Source organism: Pleuronectes platessa, chromosome 13 (genome assembly GCF_947347685.1).
Source record: "Pleuronectes platessa chromosome 13, fPlePla1.1, whole genome shotgun sequence".
NCBI lineage: Eukaryota > Metazoa > Chordata > Actinopteri > Pleuronectiformes > Pleuronectidae > Pleuronectes > Pleuronectes platessa.
Window position 1 is genome coordinate 20596737 of NC_070638.1, and position 14079 is coordinate 20610815.

The 14079-nt window shown below is 40.0% G+C and overlaps 1 protein-coding gene across 1 annotated transcript in view; it reads left to right on the forward strand.

The window, feature by feature from the left end:
• Positions 1 to 14079, forward strand: part of pappa2 (pappalysin 2) — a 64454-nt gene that overhangs the window by 44525 nt on the left and 5850 nt on the right. Inside the window, exons 23-25 of the mRNA XM_053438049.1 lie at positions 2114 to 2246; positions 3631 to 3752; positions 6729 to 6800. Of these exons, the coding sequence (XP_053294024.1) occupies positions 2114 to 2246; positions 3631 to 3752; positions 6729 to 6800 (327 nt within the window). The remainder of the gene's footprint in view (positions 1 to 2113; positions 2247 to 3630; positions 3753 to 6728; positions 6801 to 14079) is intronic.

Genomic DNA, 14079 nt, shown 5'->3' on the forward strand with positions numbered 1-14079 from the left:
AGTTTTGCAGTCTGAGATTATCACACCTACCTTGTTTGGTCCAGACTTTCAGACTTTCAAGTTTAAAACCATAATATGATGTGTGAATGGTGCCTCAGACCAAAAGATTAGAATTTCATGCAACCAAAAGAGGTTGCATGGTTTGGTTCATTTTCAATGCAAATACACTTTTGGGTAGTTTGGACTTTTGGACCAGTTGTAGGAAGTTGAGGCAGCATTAAACAATTGTAGACGAGAAAAAACGCAAGCTGCTCACATTTGCTTCTAGTCTTTTCCTAAGATGACATAATGGTTGAATGTTAATTTTAATGGTAGTAATATGATATTACACAAGCAACACGGAACTAACAAAGGAAACGGATTTGTTCATTTGCTCCATTCAAATGGAAAGACTTCTTTCGTTTATGCACTTTATTCCAAAAGTTGTCAATAACGGAATTTGCATTACGCCGACACCAGAGGCACCACTCAATGTCAAATATAGGGGGATGCAGCCCTCGTAGGAGATGACGACAGGAAGAACGAATGTTGTACAAAAGTGATCCTTGAATGACAAGGGGAAACCAAAACTAATGAACCATGGACGGAGCATTGTCCCGTCTTTTAGGTGTGAAATCGGCCTGAGACACTCAGATTCCCCTTACCCGGTGCCAACAATCTTGGTAATGAGTAACAAAAAAAGTAGCAAAGTATAAATGTGTATCTAATTATTAATATTCATAGCAACCACGGCTTTAGCTGCAGTCAAGCTTCACTGACAAAAGGCCCAAATTCAAGAGGACAAATTTTCTTTGATATAAACAAGCATTATCCATGAGTGGAAAAGTCTACATTGACTGAAATTGTAAAATATAAAGAAATATGTTTTTTATGAAGTCCCCGGAGAAGTACGATTTGAATTTCATGGTGCCTATAGGAGCCGCTTAAAGGGCCCATATTGTGTCAAATAAATTCTTTGGGCTTTAACTATCCGTGATTGCTTGAAGGGGGTCAGTAGGTCCCCTCAAAGTATGAAAACAGTGCTCAGCGGACTATGTGATCGAAACATCTCGTTTCTAACTTCCTCCCCCATATGATGTCATTCGGGATCGCACTCGTGTCTCACCCCCACCCAGCCGGTACCAATCCACCAACTGAACCCACCGCCCCTACACACTAACCAGACTTGTTGCTGAGCTAGCGACTTGTTGGATACAACAGGCTAACCACAACAAACAACACTGAAGAAACACTGCAGCGTGGTGGGATGCAAGGAAGAGAATGTATCCATGTACATTCCTCCTAAGAACGTTACTGTTCGAGACCAGTGGTAACGCTTTGTTTCTTCTGATATGCCTTGTCGTGTGCTCAGTACGGGGTAGGGTAGACGTTACTCCATATTGAAACTCTGTTGTGAAACTCCGCACTGTAACTCGGGATGTTACTCCTACATTGGCCGACTGTCCTGCTAAAACTTGAATGTAAACGATGTAACTTATCGTTTAGAAACATCCTGTTGTAACTGACTGGAAATATGTGGCGGTACCCAAACATAACAACGTGACTTTCAGCTGTGTTTACCAGAGACAATGCGCCAGAATGAGGCCGGTGATGGGCCTGGTCGCAGGTCACTTAAAGTGCAGTCAGCCAATCAGAGGAGGGGCTCAAAAGGCAGACAAAAACAGCCTGTTTAGTCTGCAGCTCAAGAGAGAGGCAGAAGAGAGGACATGGAAATACACATTGCAGCAGTTTTTTCGACTTTGAACCAATGATATATGATCTTAAGGGACCATTACCTCAAATTAAATTCCAGAAAGGTGTAAAATATTGGCCCTGTGTGTTAAAAACGTAGGCACAACTATTTACTGTCCTTCATGTGACGAATGTCATATAAACGTAGGTACAAACAAGTAAATCATAATTTCACATCATCAATTTACAACAACAATTTCTGTCAATGCCTATCTCTGTGGGGAGCTTTATATTTCTCCATGTGACTGCTCAACATTGTTATCCCATTGTGGCCAGGATGTCTTGATCTAAATTGATCTAATGATTTTCGTGGAGTTGCGGAGAGACAGTGTAGTCCCTTGATGACCGAAACCAAAATTGTAGAATTCGTATTTGCTTCCAGATTGAGATTCGCTGCACAAAGGATGGTGAGTGGACAGCTGAGTTCACCATGTGCTCCAGGCTCCAGGGATCCTGCACCCTTCCTCTCCATCTCAACTCTGTGGAGTACAGCTGTGACCAGGGGATGGATGTTGGTGAGCACAAACTTCTTTCTGGTATAAGAGTTTTTAGTCCATCAAATAAACAGCCCTGATTATATTTGCTTCCCTCTGTCAAACAAAGTAAAGCCATGCACAGTAGCCTGATGATCTCTGGCTTGTCTCGTTACTCAAGGCTCAAAACAGTCATAGCAGTAGAGCATATTTTGTCAACATCTACATATTAGTCTCCTTTTCTCACACCCATTACACATATTTGACAGCATTCTTTGATCTAGGTTTCAGTCACTGACCACCTCACACCACGTAAATTCACAGTACATTAGGTGTGAAAATCTAAATATGTGTAGAGACACATAAAACTGATGGTGATAATCAAGTGTAACTGCCCAATCACAGCACACCGCTGTGTCCTCTACTGGACATATCCCATGACTGTCTATCTTGTGTATTTCGATGCGGATCCAAAACCTGAGGCAAATAAATCCTCCTCCCATTCTTAATGTGCTTGACTGTATAAATAAAGTGAGACATTTTTATGCCTCCTACTGTACTGACCCAAAGCAGATATACAGAAAAAAACAACCTCCGCTCAATTATAATGCTGCAGGAGGTCTAGAGCCATTGTCTGTATTTGAAAGTCCAGGTTTGATCATGATACACCTAACCCTACACTTTGTTTATCATTAAATGGTATATTGGTTTGGCTTCTTAAAATTGAATAAATACTGACATCACACACTGGCTAAAAGACAAAAATATATTTTTCTTACACAAAGAGTGAGTTTAAAATATATGGAGGAGACTCATGAGAACTTGACCCCCCTCCAACACACAAACAAACATACACGTTTGTACAGCTTCTTATTGAACCCACTCAGTGAGGACCGGCAAAAAGGTCCTCACTTTCCCAAAATGTCCTAACTTTGTATGTTGTAGGCTCAAACTGGTCCTCACAAAGACAGCTGTACAAGAGCGCACACAGACATTCTTGCATACACAGACATTCTTGTACCTCTGTCTTAGTGGGGACACTAACTGGCATAATGCATTCCCTAGCCTGTTACCTAAATACCTAACCCTAACCCTAACCTAGTTCTAACCCTAACCTAAAAAGCAACCCTCAAACAAGCCTTTGAAAAAGTGAGGACAAGCAAAATATCCCTACTTTAACAAGAAAAGTCCTCACTCTGTAAGGTTTATGCTGAAAACTTCCTCACTAATATATAAGTACACACAAATACGCACGCACACTCCCCTCTTGGTTGCCAAGAGTGCAGACCACAGATGACCGTATAGCCTGAAGTTATGTGGTCTGTTTTTTTCCTCAATATTTGCACATTAACACATTTAACAGATGCTAATCAGGGTAAGAGGTAAGTGTTATCTGATTTCAATATTTTCTTCCCTTTCCTTGCAGGTGCCGTGTGCTACGCAACATGCATTATGGCTCTGGACATGGATCTGCGTGACCCAGTGGTTTTGCCCAATGGCACTACAGCTGACTCACTAAAGCACTGGATGCTGCCCAGCAGAGTCCAGGTGAGGTGGGGCGGGGTGTCACAGGGTGTCACACCACCTCACTGGGTGTCACTTCACGTCAAGTGGTGTCATGTCAATTTGTCTTCTCTGCTGATATATCTTAAAATTTGCAATATCTAGCATTGGCAGTGAATGTGCAATTCTAAATGTAACCTTTTTTTTTAACTTTTATTAAATATATAAAGTTACAGTTATATGCTACAAATGAATGTCCATTTTACACAGTTCAGTAAAAATTCATAGCTCAGAGAAGGGTTGTTACTTTTCAGCTTGCAGATCTGTTTGCACCTGTTTCTAAACTGTTTCATGCTGCATGATGAAGCATGGTGTGGTGAAAAATGAGATGGTTCGATTGGTTTAAATAACCACAAGTGAGACAGCGATTGTGGTTCTGCTACCATTTGCAAATTCTTGGCAGGTTTTTATGCAACAGTTATTGTTTTGTTTGCTTGCTGCCATGCGACCAGGCCAGAGCGCAGTGAAAGTTGATCCGTTCACAAACAGTGGTGAGATTTTTACACAAAAACACCCATTGGATTGAATAATGCATCCAAACATCTGGAGGTCTCAACAACAACATGGAGTAAACTGAGCTACTGCTCCAGCCTGACTCACACAATGGGATACAAAAACAATGTGAAGTTCACTCACAGTTTAAGACATGAACAACTCCTTTAACATACAAAAATTATAGCAGATTTGTTCCCGTACATATTAGCAAAATAACTAAAACCTCCTCAGTACAATACCTCATTGATGCCAAAATAAATCCCAGGACATCTTAATGTGAAAATCCCTTTCCAACATGGTCCCAAGAAGCATAAAGAAGACATTCAACATAAAAACTGAGCAATCCAAAATACTTAAATTAAAGAATAAAAATGTGAAACTCTTCATATCAAATATTTAACTTTATTACTTGCAAGACAGTGTTTTAGAGTTAACCAGGAAAACATCTTAATTTCTCTGCTGCCCCAGATAATCACACACTATCATACACCAAAATCCACCTCGTGGGTATGTGAGTGCATTTGTTATCACTAAAGTGTTTTCGTATTACTGGAAATCTCAAGCAGATATCAGGCATAAAGGTCCCAGTTGACGTCAAAGCCTTTTAGGAAATAATCTCTCAAGCACGGCGTACACAGGTCACCTTGGACAAACTTGTAGGGAGGCCAGATTTGAGGCCTATGTAAGAATGCTGCTTTAAAGGTCGTTCAAGTTACCCAATATCATATCTCAGGAATCGCTTCTACATCAACGCCGTCGCCCACGCTGCTCCAGTTTCGTCTTTCTTTTGGGTGGTCAGTTGGCCGGCCAGCCAGTTAAGCCGCCCCTGCCAAGTTCAAATAGTTGGATGCAGGACTGGTTACTTGCGCCATATTAAGGCATTGTCTTATCTCAAATACTTCAGAATCAGGTCTCCCTGGCTGGTTCAGGCTGCACAGGAAATCACAAGGGAGGATCCACATCAGCTATCTGCTCACCGCCTTATTTTTAAATCAATTTCAGTTGTATAGAACTATTATTTTTCTTCAACAATAAACAACAGAAAGGAAGCACAGGCTTGAAATCACACTTGATAGGTCTTCGGAAGCAACAGGATATCTGCACAGAGCAAACATTTTTTTTAAAACAATTTATAGTAAGGCAGGCTAGATGCTATTGTATTATTGGGAAAAAAAGTGGCTGCCGCTATAGACACTCTACAGAATTAGGAACCTAATATACTGTTTAGTCATCAAGATACTAAATGGTAAGCATACGAGGGGCACAGTTTATATAAGTTGTAAACACGCTGCTTACAATACTGTTAATGTTGTTTGTAGCTATTGAAACCTGACATCAAATTTCCATGTTTGCCAAAGTCAACTTTAGTCTTTTATTTTATTCCATCTACAGTGGTTAGATTAGAGGTTTAAAGAAAGCGGGCCACAAATGACAGGTTGTATGATAAAGACTGCAGAGAGAACATCTGGTCTGATGTTATTAATGTAATCAATACATTTGGGCATGTAAAACAATGCAGTGTGGATAGATGTAGCAACAACGCCAAATCAGATACAATATGAGTCAGCCATTGTGATGATCTTGACTTATGTTTATTAACACATACCAAGTATCTAGAAAGAGAACCAGACATTATCAAGGGGAACAGTGTTAAAGAGCCTCAAATCCCAGCAAAACATCCACCCTCATAAGGCTTAACTCTGTCGGACCGTGTCAAAGAGGAAGGTGGATTATAATCTGAAATATTGTAGGGCTAGTTGGAAGTGGTAAATTGTAAATAACCATTTAAAGAAAAAATTCGGAACCTCTCAAAATATAAGTACTAGGTGGCTAACTAGGTCCCAGTGGGTATTTTTTTTTATCAACATTTAGATGCTGCCATTTAGTTGCATGGATACATTCACAATCAACCCAGCTACAAAAACTGCATGTTTCAGCATGCATTGCATATTTAAAGGGTTAACTAGCTGAGCTGGCTAACTTGACTGACGTTTAACAAAGGCTATCCTCACTTCTGCAACAATGTAATGTCTTCTCTTCATTCTGGTCAATCAGATTCCCATGAGCTTAGCTTGCTGTTTTAGATTTGAGCCACACTCACTCTTTTTCACTGAACTAAACAATAAACATTGAGAAGAAGTGGTAAGACAATCTCCCCACCGGATCAAATTGTAGCTGCATTGGAAGATATTTTAGCATACAGGTGAAATCGAAAGTTCTTCTTAGACCGGTCTCATCAAGCATAAAGTTCAGAAGGTTTACAAAGTAGGCATTTCTTCACAAATCTTGATCCGGAATGCTGTGATTTAGTTACTTCAAGAGCATAATTGTCCATCCATTCAAAATCCTAATCTATGGTCTGCCTCAAGTGATCTCATTTTTATATTGTTTTCCATGGCAAACACCGTGGTCATCCATTTTCTAGGACTGCATGAATCAACTGTTGTTATGTGCTTTGTTCTCCAGAGCATCGTCTGCACAGGGATGATGAAGTGGTACCCTGACCCTCAACACATCCATTGCATCCAGTCATGTGAGGTAGGAGTCAAACGAGCCAAGCAGCCCAGCATCAGACACAGGAGTATATTTTTCGCCAATGTGCTTTCTTGTCACTTAACCATGAAGGGTGTTGTGAGGGCCAACAAAGCATACTCTTCCATCCACATCCAGTGTTATCAGTGTTGGACTGCATTGGGGGGCTCAGGAGGTAATTTGGTCTGTGGGGGTTGCAGGTTTGGGAGCTGAATCCTTGAGATGAATAAATCAGCAGTGTTTTGTGTCATTCACAGTGAATAGCATAAGTAAAGAATTTGATGCTTCTTCTAAGCTAGATATATTTCACTTACTGTTGTTACTCAAAGCAGCCATCCTTCCCAGTCGGAATTCTGACTGATTCCATTGGCAACTTTCAACTCAGGTATCATGGAACATGGCAAATGTTGTCCTTTGGTTTCCATTCAACAGACCAACAAGGTACTTTTTGAAAACACAGCTCGCCTAACCAGTGTCTTCTTTGTCACAAACATTAGGTGTAAGGATAATCTCCTCTCACGTAACTTGCCTAGTATGCGCTTGAGTTCAGGAGGATCTCAGTTTGGCTGTTGTCCCATATTATCAAAGCTTTTTTATTAACTCTGAGATAGAGAATACTTAATCCTTAAAACAATTACACCATTTCTGGGCATAACCACATTAAATCCACTGCCCTTGCCAGACTTCTCCAACAATATTAAAGGTGAAACAATTCATGTTGTATCCCTGTTGTCATCACTACTCGAGATACCAGAGCCGATGTGCAATGTGCTTCACATATCATGATGACAAATCTCGAGCAGAAATTGATATCCCCACATTTAAAGCTTCAAAAGAATCCTTTTCAAATAGGTCCAAAGAGGCTTTTTTTCAGGGATCCTAGCGTTGCCAAACTGTGTTATGTCTGCCAACACTAATGGATTATCTGATAAAGGGAAATGAATTAATCACGGGATTATGTTAGATTTAGATTAATCATTCAGGCTGACACAAGGCTTTTAAATCATTCTGCCTAGTTTGAAAACAGTCTACCGAGCGAGAGCTCCTGAGAGAGCAGGATACCCTTTTCTGTTTATAGATAAGTTAACAATGTCACATTTCTCGGGAATTAAACGAGAATGTAGATTTTATTTTTATTGGAAACAACAGCACGATACCTTCAGGAGTAAAGTTTAGCTGTTCAGTTTTGTATCTTCAGTGTATAAAGTGTATATTTTTAAGTGGGGTATCTGTGGCTCAGATGTCCCTTAGTCAGAAAGTTTGGTTATTTGATCTTCCAGACTGCGTGTGCCCTTCAGGCCTTCGGAAAGACGGTGACAGATGTGGACTGTGTAAATGTTATGAATGAATGATAGAGAAGCGATTCATATATAGATGTACAGAAGAAAAGTCCCTAAAAAACTCTCGCTCTCTTCTCTGGTCTTAATCATGAAACGTGACAGACCTAGATCTTTGTCAATCACACAATTGTTTCAAAACTGTGTCTCTAATTCCCTCACTATACAGTACAAATTTGTGCTCTTGGAAAATTTTGTTTGCCCAATCAGTTATATCCAACAAGGGAACACCCTGAGAGCATCAAATAAAAATGTAAAGTTGATACAAAGACAACAGAGATCATGCATTTTTAGTTTGACCACAGGATGTTCAAAGTATGATGTCCTCCTACCCATAGGTCCACAACAAAAAAAAAATCCAAACATTTTCGAGTCAGATTGATGTATAACTTGGGTTGCATCCACACCGTTTTAAAACGCATCCCTGTGTCCACACTTTTCCTGGTTTTCAAGCACCTAACATTTGGAAGTTTGGAAATCGCTGCTTATTCAATTCTCCAGCCTGATGCATATGAAACAATGACAAAGTTGCCCGCATTGGCTTTGTGATGATTCTTCTTAATCACAACTCTACAAAAATCACAATCAGTTCTTCAAATATCCCCTTTTATGACGACTTTATTTCTGCTCATCCAACACTTAGGTAATAATGTGGATATTTGGCTCTTTAGCCGTTAGATTTCTTGCAGTTTGGTAAGAATATTCATAAAACACCACTCCTAGGTCATACTTTCCTTCTTACTAGTATATCATAATCATAATCGTAATCATAATAATAATACGTTCATAACAGAAGATTGAAACTCAGTGAAAATTCCATGAAGAAGTCTGATGTTAACAGTCCCCTGGGGGTGAAATATATTTTAACTAAATATTCTTATCTTATCGCTTGATCCCTTGCTATAACTGGAGCAGTTGACCTGAGATGGTTGTGTATTATGGGGAGATCATCACCCCCTCAAACATACTTTTTGGACACATCACTGCAACAACAACATTCCATTGATGGAGGCTATACGATGTTGATGTTAATGGCTCCCAGAAAAGTTATGATTAGTCTGTTAAACACCTATCACCAAGATAAAAGAAAATCATTGTGATGTGTGTTTAGGTGACATCGTGATCAGTGAGATTCATTGAACAACTCTGAAGATATACTCACCATTGCTCTGATCACCACCTCTGATACAATTAATATTAGGGGTATTAAAAATTGTCAAGACCTTTGAATTGAGAATTATAATAAATATTGCAGGCTTAAGGGGCCGCTGTAGTGCGTGTTCGATTTCATAGAATTTTGTGTGCTCGGCAGTCTGTGTCATAAATGAAGGTTAGTTTAATCAGCAATTTAACGTCCATCTCGTCTCAGTAACATTTCAGCAGTGACAGTCAATCCTCTAACATCATAAACCTAGACCGTTTTTAGTTGGCATTCATTTGTTGGGTTCAGCAAAGGCTGGAACTACTGATGGAACACATAAACTGTTGATGTCTCATGGTATTAAAATATTCTTTCTACCTGCCAGCACTACATTTTCCCCTTCCACCTTCCCGTGAATGTTGCTAGGCAAAACAGTTGCTTATAACTCGCTCCTGCATGACAACACTGTAAATTATACTGGACCACATGTGCTGCATGTGCGCTTTGCCAGATCTCATCCAGATGCCATTGCTACCTCTCTTTCCCTTTCCTTCTTTTCTCTCACTTTCTTTAGCTCTCCTTTCCTTCTTTCTTTAAAACCAATTTGACAAAAAGTGTACAGTACTGGTTAGACGTCTTAGCAACAAATCATCCATGGTTCAATTGTCCGACTGAACTATTCTGTATTTATTTTTTTTTAATCAAACTTTAGAGATGTAAAAAACAGCATCACCTGCTATGTCTTTCTAACAGTGATATCTTGTTTTCGCGGCATTATTAAAATGTTTGCTGGAGCAGTAAGAACAAAGATGTGATAAGAATGTGACATCGAGCCAATTATACTCATTGACTCATGCATCACTTCATATAAGGCATTTGGACGAAGAAGATCTATTTGAACCGTTTGAATGGTGCAGGGGAGCAGATCTGATTCTAGCCTGTCACACACATCTGAAGCACTAAAACTGGCTGAATGTCTGTCATCACCTGCTGTTATTAAATTTGAAAAACAAGACTTTTGCCAAAAAATATTGTTTGGGATACGCAGCAAGTTCTTCTAGTTTACTCTGAAAGACATGCTGTACTTGTTTATTTGAAGACAAATAGTATGATGGCAATTTAATCAAATGTTTTACTGCAGACGAAAGGCAGACAGCAGATGATAAATACTTTGCTCAGATGACATTCGACAACATAATAAAAAATAGTCTTTTTTCTTTTGTTGAAAATTTTAGTCATTTGGCCCTCTCTGTTCTTTGTGCTAGCTCCGATTGGAGACATTCATTTGCATGACGGACACACAAACAAACATAGAGAACAAACATCACACAATACTGATGTTTCATGTTTTAGAGAATCTGTCCTTCCCATTCTCCTGAACTTTCTATTTAGGGAACACCTTGAGACATTATCTTCAACATTGGCACGGACCAGATTTCAAGGTCTCTGTGACTTCATGCTGTCCAATTCCTGTCCATGAGATGTATCACTAACATCTGGACAGAATGTTATGACATCTTGCACAAATGTTGACTTCGGCTCAAGGATGATCTGATAAGCCTTTGGTGGGCACAGGTCAAGGTCACTGTGACCTCACAGATCACATAACTCAGGAAATCCAAATGATATTTTATCCCTTTAATAAATTCATTCGGTCTTCTTCTCCTATACTTTATGAGTCTGGATGGATATGAAAGAACTAAAACTTGGTTGCATTGACATACAACCTCAAGTTGGTAAATTTTGTTGAATGATATGGATGAATTTATCTCCACCCATCCAACCATCCATTCTAATAATTTATCCAGGTCCACTCTCTGTTAGCAACAGACTAAACAGAACAGGCCAAACTTATTTTTCCCTAACCACATCTTCCAGGTGTTCCAGGAGAATCCCACCCTGTTTGTATGATACTCTGGAGATATTATCTCACCGGCATGTGGACCGGCATGCTCTAGGTCTTCCCTCAAGTCTTCCTTGAATCTTCATGTTGGAATTTCCTGGAATACTTCCAGAGGGAGTTAGTCAAGAGGTTTCCCACTTGGACTATTTCGCAGTTCTACTCTGAACTTCATCTGGATACATCTGCGTTCCCTTCTTCCATGGAAGATGAAGTTAACTGGCTTACACGGTCCAGAACCTTCAACTCATATTCCTGCCGTCACGTCTGAAGCTAACTACACTGAAAACCACAAGCGTTCATTAAGCTGGTTTCCACAGAAAGTAGTAAAGTGAAATAAAGCTAAAACCTTGCTCCCAGAGCTTGTCCTCTTACTGTCTTCAGGCTCTCACGCAATAAATATATATATATACTCTTAAAGACACAGTTTTTACTATTTATAACACTTCTAATATTCCACATACACACAGACACACAGACACACACACACACACTCTTGACACCCTTGAACTCGCTGAACTATCTCTCCTGTCAAGAGGAAAAACACATTAAGTCACAAGGAGTTAAGAGACTAACCTCACACTCCCCTAGCTGTTTTCTGAGGGATGAACTGGGTAAAGAAGGGGGAGATGATAAAATGTGTGCTATTAAAAGAATGATACAGAAACTTGGTAGGAAGTAAAAAATTAATATATCGCTGCTTGACAGAAGAGCGCTCACTTGAATTCATACCTTTATTTAATAATGTTCCGATGAAGAGCTTGGCAGTCGCTGATGACAGCACATGCTGCCCTAAAAAAGCCAAAGCTAAGAGGCGGAATATTAGGGGGTTCACTCTGCTGTGTTGTATGTTTCAGAATAAAGGTAATACACAAACCGGCTGACCTTTGAATCACCCACAGGGTACAAAGGTGCGCAGCCAACTCTTTTATAATTCAACACCCGTCATGTGCTGCTGTCGAGGGTAAGGTTTATGCTGCTTGGAAGGAAAAAGTAAATACTAATTAACCTCAGTATGAGCCCTGATTGGGAAATTAACCTCATGCTAGCAAAGTGTGGGGTCTGCGTTTCTCAGCCAGGAAAGATTTGCACGTAGAGTCCAGATCAAACCGTTGATAAAGCTCAGCTATTATTTTAGAATTCCGATAAAACTTGACATCAGGTTAAGCAAGTCCGTATTATTCAAGGCTGTCTTAGACTATAGGTATTTCAAAGATCCAAATACTATAGTCACTTGGGTGAGGCATCTGGTACAATTGCTGCTAAAGTATTTACTCAGAAACAGAACGATTAAATAGATTTATTTATGCCACGGCAGTTTAGTTGGGAAAGGCAAAAGGATTCGTCAAGTAGGGAGTTCTTTGAAGTGAGGAGAAAACTGCAGAAATCTTCTCAGCAGCTGTTCTCTCCCCCTGCGCAGGTTAGGTGGAGGACTACGTCTTTGAAATTGCTCCATCAGCCCACCATAGAAAGCCAAAAGTATCTTTGGCAATCAGCACTTATTTTCATTTTGTTGGCACTTCAGAAAAGCCCTCAAGGTTTAGTGGAAAACTTAAAAAAATAAAGTCTTTCATTGTGACTTGTTTGAGATTCTCTTTAACTTAAATTCCACAAATTTGCGTGCCACTCCAGTCTTCACCATGAGATATGTTTTTACTCAAATTCTCACGAAGGCCATTTCCACAGGTGCAGCAGGTCTCATGTGTACAGTTGTATCAGTTCACTCCTAACGATTGTAGCATTCACCTCCGGCATAAACCACTCAGGGATAAGCACGATAATGTTACCCATGTTCACCATGTTCTTACCTACTCTGGGGTTTGAGGTGATAGACTGTGGATACATCATTGGGTCTATCAGATGGGCTCATCCTTCCTGTGATGCTTTGCTGAGTCAGGCCAACACCTGGACAAGGTTCAGCAAAGTGATCCCAGCGTTGCATGTCCTCCCTCCCCACTCCCACCCACTGACCTGCGCTGACACGTTAACGATAAAAAACATCACTAATCAGAATTTAGGAGCTGAACAGTACTGAAGTTTACTTGTTGTGTGCTTGTTTTATTTGGCTCAACAGTTCATGGGCACACAGTTCACCAGCACACACACCATGAGACGTAACGTGACACGCACAGCCAGGACCTCAGGGTTAAAGTGACCAGAATGATCCTGATTCATGATCCGACACCTCTGATAAATACCTAAATAAATGTGTGAAGTGTAAGAAACAACACACAAGCGTAATATAATCGTTCATCAATCGTAATCGAGGTAAAAGTTGGAAATTATTCTTGATATTGATTTAAAGTCATATCGCCTAGGTCTAGATTATACGATCAATAAAATAACCATCCACATCATACTATGTCTTAGACAAATGACCCGTTTGATGCAAGCTTAAGTTAATGAGATATTTGGTAGATCATTGGATGACTTGGATGGTTTTACCTCTACCTTGTCTACAACCCATCACAGTGTTGTAAGATCAGACTCAATGCATCTCATCGGATTGGACTCCTTATCCCAAGTTCTGTGGAAAACTGTGTTTTTGCATTATCCTGCAGACAAACAAACAAACCAACAAACCAACAGACAAACGGACAGGGGTGAACACACAACCAGTAGTAATGAGCACTTCTTTCCCGGGCTTGACCTTCCACAGCAGAGGTTGAGCGTAGTGGTGGGTCACATGTTCCACAGCAACAACATTGCATGCAGAGAAATCATGAATCTGTAAATAACAATTTAAAAAACAATATTCATGTCAGCAGCTTTTTCAAATATTACGTGGGGGGATTTTCTTTATGTTTTGCAACAGACAATCATTGTGGTCCAGTCGCTATCATAGCAGCTTAATGCAGCAAGAAGTGTCAAGCTGCTCAAAGCGCTAACTCCTGTTTGGGGAATTTT